At 41.5% G+C, this 14,748-nt stretch overlaps 1 protein-coding gene across 1 annotated transcript in view; it reads left to right on the forward strand.

The window, feature by feature from the left end:
- The first annotated feature begins 318 nt into the window (after nt 1-318).
- The window catches only part of CUBN (cubilin), a 156,338-nt gene continuing 141,908 nt past the window's right edge, over nt 319-14,748 (forward strand). Inside the window, exons 1-11 of the mRNA XM_075082729.1 lie at nt 319-663; nt 819-948; nt 1,314-1,406; nt 2,422-2,460; nt 3,249-3,350; nt 4,298-4,401; nt 7,961-8,087; nt 9,520-9,688; nt 10,457-10,588; nt 11,794-11,889; nt 12,443-12,564. Of these exons, the coding sequence (XP_074938830.1) occupies nt 551-663; nt 819-948; nt 1,314-1,406; nt 2,422-2,460; nt 3,249-3,350; nt 4,298-4,401; nt 7,961-8,087; nt 9,520-9,688; nt 10,457-10,588; nt 11,794-11,889; nt 12,443-12,564 (1,227 nt within the window). The 5' untranslated portion in view covers nt 319-550. The remainder of the gene's footprint in view (nt 664-818; nt 949-1,313; nt 1,407-2,421; nt 2,461-3,248; nt 3,351-4,297; nt 4,402-7,960; nt 8,088-9,519; nt 9,689-10,456; nt 10,589-11,793; nt 11,890-12,442; nt 12,565-14,748) is intronic.

Below are 14,748 nucleotides of genomic sequence, written 5' to 3' on the forward strand. Positions count from 1 at the left end.
ATTACTGGCTGGGAGCTTCTCTTTCAATACAAATATTCCTTGCCAGCCACTGTGGGTTTTAAATGTGGGGTTTGTTTTTTTAGTTGGTTGTTTTTTGTTTCTTTTTTTTTTTTTTTTTAAAACAATCTATGTCCTTTACTGCTGCCAAATAATCTTTCCTTCACCCGTGTGGTGCAGCATGTGGGGAGAGCAAGCCATTCCTGCAGTAGCCAGCTGCAGATTACAAGGTGCTTTGAGACACAGGGTTGCTCAGCTGTGCAAAGGTCGAAGACATAATGATAAAATACAAGCAGATTTCAACTAATGATCTTTCAAAGCTCCTGAAACCAAACGACAAAAAGAGAAAAATGCATTTAATGTCTAGGGGATTTACACACTGTCAATCTTTAATTAAGATACCTGAGATAAAGTTCACCCTTGCAGGACAAGACAGCAGAATGGGTACTGTGTGAATAAAGAGCCGTGTGAGAGCAAAGGGCACCTGGGCTTGTAACAGTACAATTCAGCACTGGAGGTTTCACTTCAAACACAGGACAGCTGGAGGAGAGCAATGCTTTGGGTTGCTCCTGGGTTTTTAGTTGCATTGTTACTGCTTACTGGATTGAGCTGTGACTCAAACCGCTATGAAAAAAAGAGGCAGAAAAGAACCATTTATGATGAGCAGTAAGTACCTTTGCTTGCAAATGCATTTGATCATATGGTGGCTTCAAAGTGCCAGTAATGGGAACAGAATGGCTTTACTGCAGCTCTTTTTTTACATACTCTTTGGCAGATACGTGTAACTAAATGATCTCTTTGTTTTTTCCATAATACAACAGGCCTCGTTTGTCCTCAGAGCAGGGTAATTTAGTGTTCCGCGCTGGCTCCAGCAAAAATATTGAATTTAGAACTGGACCACTGGGGAAAATAAAAATTAATGAAGAAGACCTTGCAGAGCTTTTTAGTCAGGTGATGTAGTTACTTTTCCTTAATATGTTTTTTTTTCCAGTTTTGCATATTAATAGTTTAATTGCCTTCAGAATTTACCTTAGCAAATGTTTGATGTGTTTTGTATGATTGTTATCTTGTATTACCTATGTCAGCACTCTAACATGAAAGTAAGCTATTGCAGACTTGTAATCATGCCATTGCAGAAAATAATTAAAAGATTAAATTGTGTATGTAACAGAGGTCTCCGTATTTAAATGGACTTTATAATAGTAAAGTTAAGCAAGAATGAACTTTCCTAAGCTTTTCAAAAAGCAAAGCTTGTTTACATTTGTAAGCTTTTGAAAAAGCCAGGTTTGTTTCACATTATCCCTGTTTAAATCTAGGTGAGAGAGAGTAACACAGAAATTCAAGAACTTAAAAAAGCCAGTGGTGCCTCTCAGAATGTGTCCCAGCAGGTTGCTCTGCTGACCTCCAAGGTGAGCCATACCCTCGTGTTATCCTCTTCCAGTGTTCCCAGTTTTCCATTCCAGGAATTCAGATGAATATTGCTACCTGATTCATTTTAGTATTTCTGGACTCCAATTCTGGGAACGAGGGCAGAGTCCGTATTTAACATCAGCTCAGAGTCTATGTTTAATGTTGAGATACTTATTCAGTAACTCTGGAGACAATTGAAATATTCCTGTAAGTCCTACAATTTCCAGTTACCAGGACTCTTCTTTTGTTCGCTGTCAACATCTCTATGGACTATATCCCCAAACATTTATGGAAGCAAAATCCCACTAAATTCAGGAAATGAACCATATATATTCTTATAGTTCTTACACAGACATTCCATTCCATTGGTGAAATGGGCTACAGGGGTTTACAGTGGAAAGAAAAGACCTATGCAGTAGTTACGTCTCTTCCCTGCTACTAAAGGTTTTTCTCCAACAGAAGATTTTTAAACATTTGTCTGACTGGGTTTTAAGCATCTTTTGTTACGGTGTTGCCACAAGTTCCTTATAGGAAAATATTTTATAGCCTAAGAGAGGTCCCTTTAGGGAAATTGTGCTAATACGTATCCATCATATGCTCTGATTCAGTTTCAACTTGCTGTTTGTGGTTATAACCCACTGAAATACAGTGAACCTTTTCTTTGCTTTTGGTGTACTCTCTCAGACCTCCGTCCTTCGCGTGCACATGAGCATCTGAACTGTCCCACTGGGATATTCACATTCTCAGTGTTGAGCACCTGAATACATCTTCCCAAGACCGAGTCTTGCTTTTTGGAGCCAAACTGGGACGTATTTAAGCTGTCATTTTCTGAACAGCCTAAACCGCCAAAATCCCAGGGAATGGGGCATGATTCGAACGTGATTGTCACCTGGTTTCACACACCAGCTACTGTCTTTTCTCAAAAGAGAGTACTTTGTTAGCCTACTGGCATCCAGTACGTACCAGTACGTCATTCTCATACCAAGCACAACGTAATTTGCATTTCTCTTGCAGATCATGAGTCTCGACAACAAACTTCAAAGCTTAGAGCAGGTAAGTAAATGGGAAGCAAATTAGTGATCAAAAAAGAAAAAACCAGCCCTAAGTAAATAAAGGGAGGTACAATGATTATATAGCTAAATGTTTCCTTTCCTCTCATGCATTACTCAGGAAAACTGTTTTTGTTAACAAAAGGGAAAAAAAAAAGAAAGCCAAGATTTGTGGAGGAGGTGAAATGCCTTCTTAGAGAATATAAACTATATAGAAGCCTGCATTCCTTAAAGGAAAAACAGTTGTGGACTCAAGAACAACAACTAGATACCAAGGAGAAGAAAACTCTTCCTTCACTGATCTGTCAAGACAAAGACTAGAGAATTCAAACTAGATTTTATATTGCACTGGAAATAGCTGATTTTCAACTGTCACCTGCTTCTCCACTGAGCTTGTGACAAGTCACAGCTACAGCTGCTGGTAAAAGCAGTTGTCAGATGAGTCACCCATGGAATCGAGAAGACAGGATAGCCCTCCATCTAGACTCACAGTCTGCTGCTGAAGAACAGTGTCTATTAATATTTACTTCTTACAGGGCTTTTCTCAGCCTAGTCCTTGCAGCTGGCCATCCTGTGTAAGACCAATCATATTAGTCATTATTTTGTACAGGGATAAGTGAAACAGCTCAAAACATTTACAAATCAAGGTTGCTGAAAAAAAAAAAGGGGGGGGGGGACCCAAGAAAGAATTAAAAAAAAAAAAAAGAAAAAAAAGGTTTGTCTTGAAATAAATGCTAATGGAACACCAAATAAGCAGGAACCTCATTTTCTGCTCTTTTTCCTGGGTTTCAGGCTATCCAGAGGAAAGCCTGCAGTAGTAACCCCTGTGAGAACTCAGGGACCTGTGTAAACTCACTGGATGGTTTCTTTTGCCTCTGTCCCAGCAACTGGCAGGTGAGTCTTTAGCGTCCTTGGATACGGAGTGTGTATTTTAACTGTAAGGATTCACCTGGCTTAGTGTAATTGTGATGAAGCATAGCACTTTAAGGTTGCTCAGGACAGAGTGAGATATACTGAATCGCAAAGCAGCAGTATCCCACTCATCGCTTGGTTGAAGTGCAACACATTTGCTTCTCAACAATGTCAATATACACCAAAAAACGGAAGCCCAAACCAGGCTGCTGTTTGCCTGTTATACACAGACGATGGCCCATGAAGTCAGTGATGCTTGGCAGTTCCCACAGCAAAGAATTAGTCTTTGTTTTTTGCTGAGCAGTGAACTGAACTGCATGCCTTGCTGTTGATCTTACGCAAGGATAGAGAGATAATGGGGGAAGGGAAGGGTATTTATTCAAGCTCAAACAAATAAGACAAATAAGGGGGTGTAAGTAATCAATCCCATTCTGAGTTTTTAAATCCAAAGACTTTCTGGCAAAGGTTTTAATGGTGCTGTTACATGAACTAGAGATGGAAAAGTTATATCTTCTTCTCACAGGCTCTCAACTTGAAAGTTGTCCCAGCAAGATTTGGGTCAAAATTGCCATGCTTTCAGTCTAAATAAAACAGTGTCTCCTGATAGAGAGAAGTTTCTTTCAAACTCTTTTGAAAGAAAGTTTTCTGAGCCTTTTGCTAGAAAGTTGGAAAGTAGGGAGGATGACAGTATTATGCTGTCCATATGCTTTCTACAAACATCTGAAGTATTTTATCCCCCATCTGACTGATAACCAGGGTCAGAGAAACACAGCTGAAAAATAGTTTTGTTTTAATGTTTCATAAGAGAAGCTGTGTTGATAGCGGCCCATGGTTTGTATATCTTTGGAAACTATATTAAACATTGGCTCCACGGTTTGCTTCGTTTCTCAGTTATTTGGAAAGTAAACTGGTTTTCCATTTCATCTCAGGGCCTCCTGTGTTCAGTGGATGTTAATGAATGCCAGATTTATGCTGGAACAGCATTAGGCTGCCAGAATGGAGCCACTTGTGTGAACACACCAGGCAGCTACAGGTAACGTTTTCAAAACTAGACACAAAAATCCAGTGTAAAATACCCTGCTATTTTTGTACCCCATATCAGCCCTGCAGCACAAGTTCTAGGAATAAGTCTGTTTAGTATCTATGCACTATATTCCCTTGCAGTCTGAGAGAATATTAAGTCCTTAATACACCATACACAGAGCCCATTGCAGACACAGAAGGCCCTCCGAAGCCATTGTCTGCTTTGTCAGAAGAAGAGCAGCAAGAACCAGATTTATCACACAGCCATGCTGGGGAAGAAGGCTGCAAATTGGAGACTAGCTCCAGTGACCCGGCCCTCTGTTGCAGGTGCAGATGCTTTAATGGAAATTTACTGCACCAGGGGATGTAGATGGGGTGGTGAGATGCGGCATGCTGGCCTGTAGCCAGCACTTGCCGATGTGCCCACCTAGCACAACCACATTATCATCCCTCCATGACCACCTACCCCTTGAGACCAATGGGAGTGAAGAGATGAAGGAGGTGAACAGCTTTGGCCCAGCAAAGGCTTTGAGTTGTTGGAAACGTGAATATACGGGTCACCTCGGTCACTGGCATTCCCAGCACACTGCATAACTCTGAGAAATGCCTTCACCCCCTCCAGAAATACAGGCACTGCTGAGTTTGCAACAGAGCAAGCAGTGCACCGTGCTGCCAGCAGGAGAAATGCTGTCTGCAGCCAGCTAGCCAGGAGGGTGCATGGGCTGCCTGTGTGCAGGCCCCCATAGACATGAGGTCCCTGGAGCATATCCTTGTCTGGCTGTGCCCAGCTCCTTAGAAAACATGCTCTTGTTTACAGGGCAAGCCAGCCTGAACATTCTGTGTCTTATTTTCCAGAATGTCAATCTGGTAAATAAATAACTTTCAGATGTAATACAAAGCTATCCCTGTGCAATGGGAACAAGCAGGCTGGAGAGCATGCCACAGCTTTTTGCAAAGCATTTTGTCTCCTGCTTCAGCACAAAAATCTTAGCCCCCACAAATATTTGCTTGGCGTAACACTGGCTTATAGTGCTTTGTCAGTTCTTGGAAGAACCTTGCACAAGGGAAGTTCTCCTGCAGTGCCCCTCACACTTCAGCATTAACACAGAGCCTGCTGAGGTGTCACTGGTACATGATGCTTCCTGTCAGCTTTTCTTTGACTTTAAAGGAGGTTTCTAGCTTGCCTATAGCTGTCCCCAACACAGATATTTGTCAAGAAAAAGGTGCACAAAGCAGCCTGCCTTTACTTGTTTCTTATTGTGCTCAGAGATGTGGTATACAGCTGTGTGATTAAACTAAGATTTGAGAGGACAAACCCTCTGCAACTGTTGTCACGGTGTTAGTACAGCCATGACTCCAGTAAGTTTCTTCCCCAATGTAATTCTTGCCCTTCTTGGTACTTACTGAATCAGTGCTTCCTAAAATGAACTAAGACCTTTTCATAAGTCATCCAAATATTAGTATTACTGCTTTTGCATTATGCCCTCAGGATTATTGTCTAATCCTTTCCCCAACCCCTTTGTGCTGTCTTCACAATCTCCCTTTATGTACTGTCTTATTTCTGAGTGCTCCCCACATGCCAAATCCATCCCCAGGTAGAGCATGACACAGCTCTTTCAACAACTGTGAGAAGATTGCTGCTAAATTTTCTGGGACCTAGCAACCCAGGTCACCCCACTCCTGCACTGGTGTAGTTATACACACCAGCGTGGGCGGTGGGTAAAGAAATGGGTGATATTTAAGTTTCCATAGCCCCTAGGGATAATACTAGGTGAAGGGCAGTACTGGATTAGGTACTGTGAAATGGAGTATAATGCAGCCTTCACTCCCTGTTCAGATTCTTCACCTGCATAAGCATGCATGTAATTCAGGAAAGCACTGAAGTGTGAGGAAAAAGAGCAGGTATCCAGGAAACGCCTTTCCGAATCAGGACTTTAATGGGACATTGCATCAGTTGGATGAAGGGCTGTGAGAGTCCCCAGGTCTATCAGAGTTTTGTGTCAGAAACAAAATAATGGGGGCCTCATCACTATGGGCTGTCAGCGATGGGAGAGGATCAAGGCAGTGCCGAGCAGCAGTGCACCGCAATTTGGCTGAAGCTTCTTGCAGTGTGACCTACTTCTTGAAGCTGTTCTCTGAGGAACTTCAGATGGGTAGCAGATTAATCTTTGCCAGACCAGGGGGGAGTCAGTGCCATTGTCCTCCTTCTTTGAGACCTGTCAGATTGCCTTGCTGCGTCCTTTGGAGTTGAAGATGAAGCTTTGAATGTACTTTGAACATAAAAGGTGATCTGGTTCCCTGACCTGGTGCCTCTGTGCTTACCCAGGTTGAGTTACTGAATTGATGAGATGGTGTTGGTCTATCTGCCACCTCTTAAAATAACGAACATGCCGTCTTACAATACTGCAGACTGCAGTTAAGCATTAAGCTATTGTGGGGTTTTTAAGCCTGAGTTCATGTTAGGTTGCGTGTCCTGGGTGCAGTGTTTAGTTACCTGCAATTGGTTTATCAAACTGCTGTTTCAACTGAGCATGTGACACTGTGGCAGGGACAGTAGCAGCTTATTAATAAATTGCTCCAAGGTCCAGGTCAGCTGTACTGGAATACCTTGATTCAAATTCTGCAGATAAATGCTTTTGCAGAGTATTTTTCATTAGCCAGTTAAAAGCAGTCCAAGAAGGGTGTATCCATGCCATATGTCTCTGTGAGGAGTAGACATTGCAGCATATAACTTGCATCCAAATAAGTGTGCCACTGTCATTTTAACATTCTGTAGGTTTAGGTCCCATTCAGTTGTATTTCGGAGCTTCAGATTTGGTCTATGTGGAAATAAAGGGCCAGAGAAGAGGGAAACATTACCTGATGGCTCAGAAGTCCATAATTTCAGTTCCACCATGTATGTACAGTGCTGTGACTAAGGTGTGCCCTATAAATAACAATGCAATACAGCTGGCAGCCTGCAAGACAGTTTCCCCACTGTAGAATGCCTCCCTTCAGCCTACTACTTTGTTCTTCCCACCCCATCAGCCCCAAATGCCTCCTCCTGCCCACCACACTTCCTTGAAAGCTGGGCTGCTGCTGAGACAGCAGCTGCCATGTGTTGAGGTGTGGATGGGAAGCTACCCCACTCTCTGGGTCAGGCCAGACATGGCATTTATGTTTATTGCTGAAGGTAGGTTTTTAGGCACTTGGCATCATGGGAGGATCATAAACTGAAACACAAAGTCTAGGTGCTCTCTGACTGAAGAGGTGATTTCCAGGCTTGTATTCTGTTGAAGTCTCAAGTTAGACATTTTGTTTTTTCTGGATTTACACTTACGAATGTAACAAAAGGCGGTGGATTCTCCCATAGGGTCAGACAGTCATGGATATGCACAAGTCACATGTGATTTTTGAGTTTCTGCTGAACAGGAGCCTTGCCTCCCTACATGATTATTAATGGGATTGTCAGTATAACTAAACAGACAGATTTCATAAGAAACGCTACATAAATAAAAGAGTAATCTTGGTAATCTTTAACAGCAATATAAAGACAACATTTTGATTTTTCTGTCTGCTTTCAACATTAGCTGCTCCTGTACGCCAGAAACCTACGGGCCTCGCTGTGCCTCAAAGTTTGATGACTGCCAGGGAGGATCTGAGACACTCTGTGGGCATGGCACCTGCATAGATGCAGACAGGGATCAGCCCAACAAGGTAAAGAACAATGTACAATTCTCATTATAGAGCACAGCATGAATAAGCAACAAATAACGCTGAGCACCACAAAACTTTGTAGCACACACTGCTGCTGAGAAACAGCTAGAAATGCCACTGTACAACATAATGAACCCCTCCCGTCCCAAGGACAAGATAAAGGTACTTTTCACAGTATCAGATCTACTACTACTCCTCCTCCTCCATAGGGAGCTTGGGAATATTCTTTGAATAAGTCAAAGTCTTATTTGAAGCATAATAGTCCTCATTATTTGGCAAGTTCTAAGTTGCTAGAATATTTTATCATTTAAATGATTAAGAAGGACAGACATCATAGTTCTTGTGTTTCCTGGGAAAAGGCGTACCTGTGGAACATTATTGTCAGTGGCCTGGGAGCCACCAGGGCTGCATAGTGGCTGGGTGGCTGCTGCTCTGCTGCTCACCTTCGGTGCTCCTCACTGTCAGCTGGACTCGTTCTCTGATGCCAGGCCCTACCTCTCCAACCATCTGCACTGGGTAGAGGCTAGCATACGCTTGAATGGTCTTCTGGAGCAAGCCAGCTCATTCTTTCTGGGAGAGAATCTGGGTACAGGGTGTTCGCTCCAAAGGGACATACAGAACATGCCAGCTTTGACTCCCTCCACTCAGAGCAACCCTCCAAAACTACCCTGCTAAACCTATGCTCCTCAACACTCCTGTACACCCATGCACCATTCCAGACACACCACATACTCCTTGTGCTATGCTATAAAATAATTTTTTTGCTCAATTTGTAAAAATTTTCACAACTCATCACGTGCTTTATGCCCATTTTTTTGTGGAGAAAGCTTTTCAAAAGGGTTCAGTGTCTGCTTCTGTGACAGTCAACAATAAAGCTCCCATTAGCTTTAATTGGACTAAAGCTAAACAAATGCTGAGATCTGGCCATTAGTAAAGTTTACTAGAGAGAAAACTGTTTTCCTCAAAGAAAACATATATTTGCAATTTAATGTCAGCACTGCACATTACACCAATTACTGAACAGTTTGCTTAAATGAAAACAGCCAAGCTGATTTCCGGTTGTTTACACTGATCTGTTTGCCTTGGTTACAAAGCAAGTTGATGACTTTTAATTATGTTTATGTAGTTTATGTACAGCTCAAAATTGCTGTTCATTTTGCCTGGGAGCTTTGGGGTAAATTACACGGGTTTTTTTATGAATGTAACGAATGAGCCTCTTGTTGCTTCCATAATCTAAATAGGTAAATTCAGAGGAAGAAACAGACTGAGAAAACTACCAAAGCAACTTATAAAACAGAATGTGCAAACCACGTAATGCTCTGAAAGCTTTCTTGTTACAGTTTAAAAGACATTTTAGAAAATGAACTTCTCCTATCCTTTTCCTGATGGTTCTAACTGTCTTAGACATGTAATGTGATGTTTGCTCTGGCAGCCCAAGTACCACTGTATCTGTGATGCTGGCTGGATGTCCCCTCCTGGCAGACCTGACTGCAGTGCTGATATAGATGAATGCAGCCTCCCTAATCATCCATGTTCACAGAATCCACCTGTGCAGTGCTACAACACACCAGGTTCCTACTCATGTGGTCCCTGCCCCACAGGTATCACGTCCTTCCATGCTCTCAAGTGGGAGCGGGTAGCAGTTGGTAGTACTGGCTGTATGTCATAAGCAGAGACACAGGATCCAGATGTGAGTAACTCCGTGAAATGTTATGGTCTATGTTCTAGAGAATAAATGCCTGCAGGTTATGTCTTATCTAGGTAACGCAGACAGTGGAGGCTAACACATGATTTATCCCACCCTGAACTGAGCATCTAAATAGGTCTGATGTACCCTCATGTACGTAGGTACCTTCATGTCCATCATGTCCTATTACATTCATGTAATAGGTCCGAGGTACTTTAATATGCTTATGCTCACTGCTCTAAGGTGATTTAAAAATCTGATTGTCCCCTCAAGCCATATGACCTACGATTCCTCCTCCTGAGCTGGGTAGCCAGTGTGTATACGAGGAGTATTTGAAGTATTTAACCAGACTTACGATAAAGCCTTGCTGCAAGTTGTACAAGTGTGCACTAGACCAGAACAGCCTCTTCTTTAGGTTAAAGAGTGTTTGATTCTGGAATATCTAGAATACAGATAAAATAAAATGTTCCTGCACACACATCTCCACCCTGTTGTGTTTGTAACCTATTTTGCAGACTAGTATTCATTTTCGTCAGTTATGAGAGGGGCAGGTCTTCTCTTGTGTTAATGAAGTGAAATTCAAGAGTCATGTTCTTCTGCTCTATGAAAAGATCTGGTCAAAAAAGAAAATGAAAAGGCCAGGCATTTTCCATTTTAATATCTTTCTTGTGCTTCTTTTTAGGCTGGCAAGGAAATGGCTACTTTTGCCAAGACATTGATGAATGTGAAAGTAATAATGGAGGCTGCTCAACAGTGCCGATGGTTCAATGTATCAACACAATGGGATCCTTCTACTGTGGGTTCTGTCCACCAGGTAAAATGGATTTTTTTTTCTGATGAAGCTATGGAAAAGCTTGAAAGATGAAGATTCAACACATTTAAGCCTGTTTTATGGTAGACTTAAGAAGCTGAAAATTGGTTTTATATAAAGAAGTATCACATGCGTAAAGCAATAATGTAATATAGAATGCAAAGTCCAAATATATTCAAACTGCTTCAACTATTAATGAACATTTTGTAGAGTATGTCTCTAATGATGATCCTCTGAAATGTGTTTCTCTTGTATTAATTAGGTAGCCCTTTTCAGTGTTAGAGTCTTGATTTGACTAAGTACTTCCTTTATAAGATCATTAATGGGAAACAAGGATTGCATAATTATGATAGTAATCTCATTGTCTGTATTAATTGGAAGAGTATGCTGCGAGCCATAAATCAGCTGTATTGTCTGTTTTAAAAAAAAAGCCTTGATAACTGTCATGCTTTGAATGCTGTCTAAGAAGGCAGTGTGTCCATTGGAGTACCGGTCAAGCAGTGGAAGTCATGACTTACATCTTTATAATTTGTGGTTTATGATTTAAAATGCTTTATGAAATGCATGCTGTCAATACTAGAAACACTAGCAGAAAAAAGTGTTTCTAATTGACCTTTCTACTGCTCTTTAAATGACAACAGACTGCAAGTTGTGAAGGCTCTCAGTTACTGAGCGCTGAAGGGCTATCGCCATGCTGGAAACATGGCCTCAGACAAGTTTTGATGTGGTGCAGTGGACCTCAGCTCTGGCAGTGCAGAGTCACGCTGCAGTGCTTTAGTCCTGCTGAGCCTCCTGAGAGGAGCTGGATGTTGCATTTGAGACCCAAGGGCAGCTCTGGCGTGCAGCCGCAAGCCCGGAGGTAGTTGGGGCTGGCTGGGTGCAGGCGCATAGGGAGGGCAGCACATGGTTGAGAGAGCTGAACTTCTATGGCCTCACTGACCTCACCTATATTTGGCTAGCACTAATATACCTTTTTTCTAAAATCATGGGAGGATTTAATTACAATCAGAATCCATCCCTGCAATGTAGGAACCACAATAAATATGCCAGGTTTGACTTCAGAGTCTATCTCAACATTTTATTTTTAACTGCAGAAGACTATGATTTTACACCATAAATTAGACTTTTTCTCACCAGATGGTTGTTTTTCTGTAGATTCTCAGAGAACGTAGTTTGTTACAGACTAACTCAGATTTACCTCTGAACAGGTTATGAGGGAGATGGACAAACATGTACCCAGGTTGATATCTGCTCAATAAATAACGGAGGGTGTCATCCTTTGGCTACTTGTACCTCAGCTCCAGGTACGATGCTCTCTTAAGGACTGTAAGTTATACCAGTGTGAATCTCAAGGAGGGTTTGGCTAGGCTGAATCCACTTTGTAGCAACATATTTAGATTGCAGCCCCTGCTTCAGAGTCAGTTTTGCCCCACCCAAAGGAATTTACAGGCAGGTTAGCTAAAGCCAGCAGACCTTTCCACACTGTCAGAAATAGATACAGGCTCCACCAAAGAGCAGATTTAATCACAAAAATGTGAAGATCCTCACCATTTATCTTTAATGTGGTTTTCCAATTTCAGCTGCTTTTACAATTCTTTTCCTTTCCATAAATACTCTTTGACTACTCCCACCACCTCCCATGAAGGTGACCTTGGACTCTCAGGTACCTATATCAAAGCAACACTAGGGATCTTTCCATGGTCAAACTGGACACTGACCAGGGAAGGTATCAAAAGGCCAAATAAATTAGGATTATGTAAAGGCTGTGCTTCAAAATGTCAAGGACTTTTGCTGTCATTGGTATTGTCATTGTAACAAGGACTGAATTACTTTCTGTATCTTGTCTCATCTCCCAAGGGCCAATGCCATTTTGCTCCTGCACATCTGGGTACACTGGAAGTGGATATGGACCAAACGGGTGCTCTCCTCTCAGTGATATCTGTCAGCTGCAAAACCCTTGTGCAAATGGGCAGTGCTTGGTAAGAGCTGGGTTCCTTGCAGTTAGTGGCAACGTAATGTAGTTATAACCAGTAAGAATGGGGAGACTGGTGAGAATGAAAGCGGAGTGCAGGCATACTAAAGGTGATGAGGCAATGTCAGCAAGGAGTGGGAGATCAGTGGATATAGCTGGGGAAAACAAAGTGAATTTTGGGGCACACCAGCTGTTTGTTTGGGTTTGAAGTAGAGGCAGCAATCTTGGCACTAATAACCTGAGAGTTTGTAGCTGGTACCCCAGGCTAGTGATGGGATGCTGGTGGAGGAGAACTGATGAATGGCAGTCATGGGACAGGGAAGTAATTTACCACCTTGGATCATGGAGGAATTACACATGATAACAAAACCAGTACCTCTGCTGACCTTCAGACTGTTAATAATCAGTACAGTTAGTTATGTGTTCCTAGGCTGATCTTGTGAGAGCCCCCCTGGAGTCTCAGGCTGTTCATATGGATAGAGAAAGGGTGATTCGTGGGAATGGTTGTGCTCCTGCTGGTAGCCATGTTTTGGACCTTTACTGACTGGTAGTGTGAATTCACACGCATGCACAGTGACCATTTAATTTGTCCACATGGACCTTGTGAAGGCCTTTTGGCTTCCTCAGTGAGGTGTGCTATGCTCAGGAAAGACCATGCTGCCTACCTGGGGATTTTGATAATACTGTTCTGGAGGATATTTATGATTATGATTTTGGAAAAATGTTCATGAATAGTAAATTTGTTGTTCCGGTAGAGTCTGATCCCATTTGTCCACATTAGTAAATGGATATGCTCCTTTTAATGATGCTGGGAGGTAGGGGGGAAATGGGACATACAATATAGACTTGGCAGTGTTACGTTGACAGCTGGATTCAATGATCTTAAGGGTCTTTTCCAACCTAAATGTTTCTATGATTTTATGATATGTTAACTTTCCCTTTTCCCATTTTCTGTGTGAAAGGAGGTGATTCCCTCACCTCTACTCCACCCCTTACCAGCATTCCTCACTCTCTTTTCTGAAGGTACCTATAGTCTTTTCACTTAGATATTTAATGGGCCTTTTGTGCCCAGATCTAATCTACTTTTTCTGACTATTTAGAAACTATTTATTTTAGTCACACTATTAAAAGATATGATGTCTGTCCCTAAATATAACCTAATATAAAACCATAGGCAATCATGGCTACAAACTACTACATAAAGATAATAATACAGTCAGATACTTCTGTAATGGGACTACGGAAGCATCTAATAAAATAGAGGAACAGCAGAGCTATACCTGGCCAGCATAATGACAGATGAAATGTAATGTTAATTAAATATCAGGCAATGCAGATCAGAAAACACATTTTCACCTTCTAAAGCAGCATTCGGAGCCCTAATTACACATCAAAGTCCTCTCCCATCATTCTGAAAATCTCTGTTCGGGACACAGAAGATGTGAAAAGAGATTGCAAAAGGAAATAAAGAATATAGCACATTGATTGTATGTTATCAAGGATGGGATTGTTAGCATGCAACTTGGACTACCATGTTCCACTTTACCTCTAAAAATCGTGTCTATAAAACAAGAAACATAAGGAAAGAGGACATACAAAACTAAACCAGTTAGAGATATGGAAAGACTTGATTATAAGGAGAAGCAGTAAAGGTTGAGACAAAAGAAATGGAAAGGAGACATACAGAATAAAGAATAATGCAAAGAAGGCAGTGAAATTGTTCCCATTTACATCCCTCAGGGTGAAAATGAGAGTTAATGGCCCACACAACAGCAGTGCAGACTTCCCAGAGAACAGGCTTGAGAGAAATTATTTATAAACCACTGATATCTTGACTTGCTATTTATAAGGTTTAGATAATATGATTGACTTACTTATTTCTAGGGTGATAATTTCAAAGCCAAGCAAACAGTTTTCTGAATGGCTAAATGAATACAGGTTTTGACTTTTTAGAAAGTAATTTGAAAGAGCTCTGCAAAGAAATAACATAATAGAAAAAGCAAAGAGATAGATAAACTAGGCTTTATGTTTATTTTGGTATTCACCAGTGACCATCCAGGCCATTAAATTCCAAAGATTTTATTTCTTTGCTCTGGTATCTCCACATAAAGTAAGTGTAAATATCAGTCTTTTTGCTGACTACATTGATTCTTTTAGGTGATCCACGCTCATTAAGTTTATTGCATTCACT

The sequence above is a fragment of the Phalacrocorax aristotelis genome, chromosome 2, assembly GCF_949628215.1.
Source record: "Phalacrocorax aristotelis chromosome 2, bGulAri2.1, whole genome shotgun sequence".
In the NCBI taxonomy this organism is placed as follows: domain Eukaryota; kingdom Metazoa; phylum Chordata; class Aves; order Suliformes; family Phalacrocoracidae; genus Phalacrocorax; species Phalacrocorax aristotelis.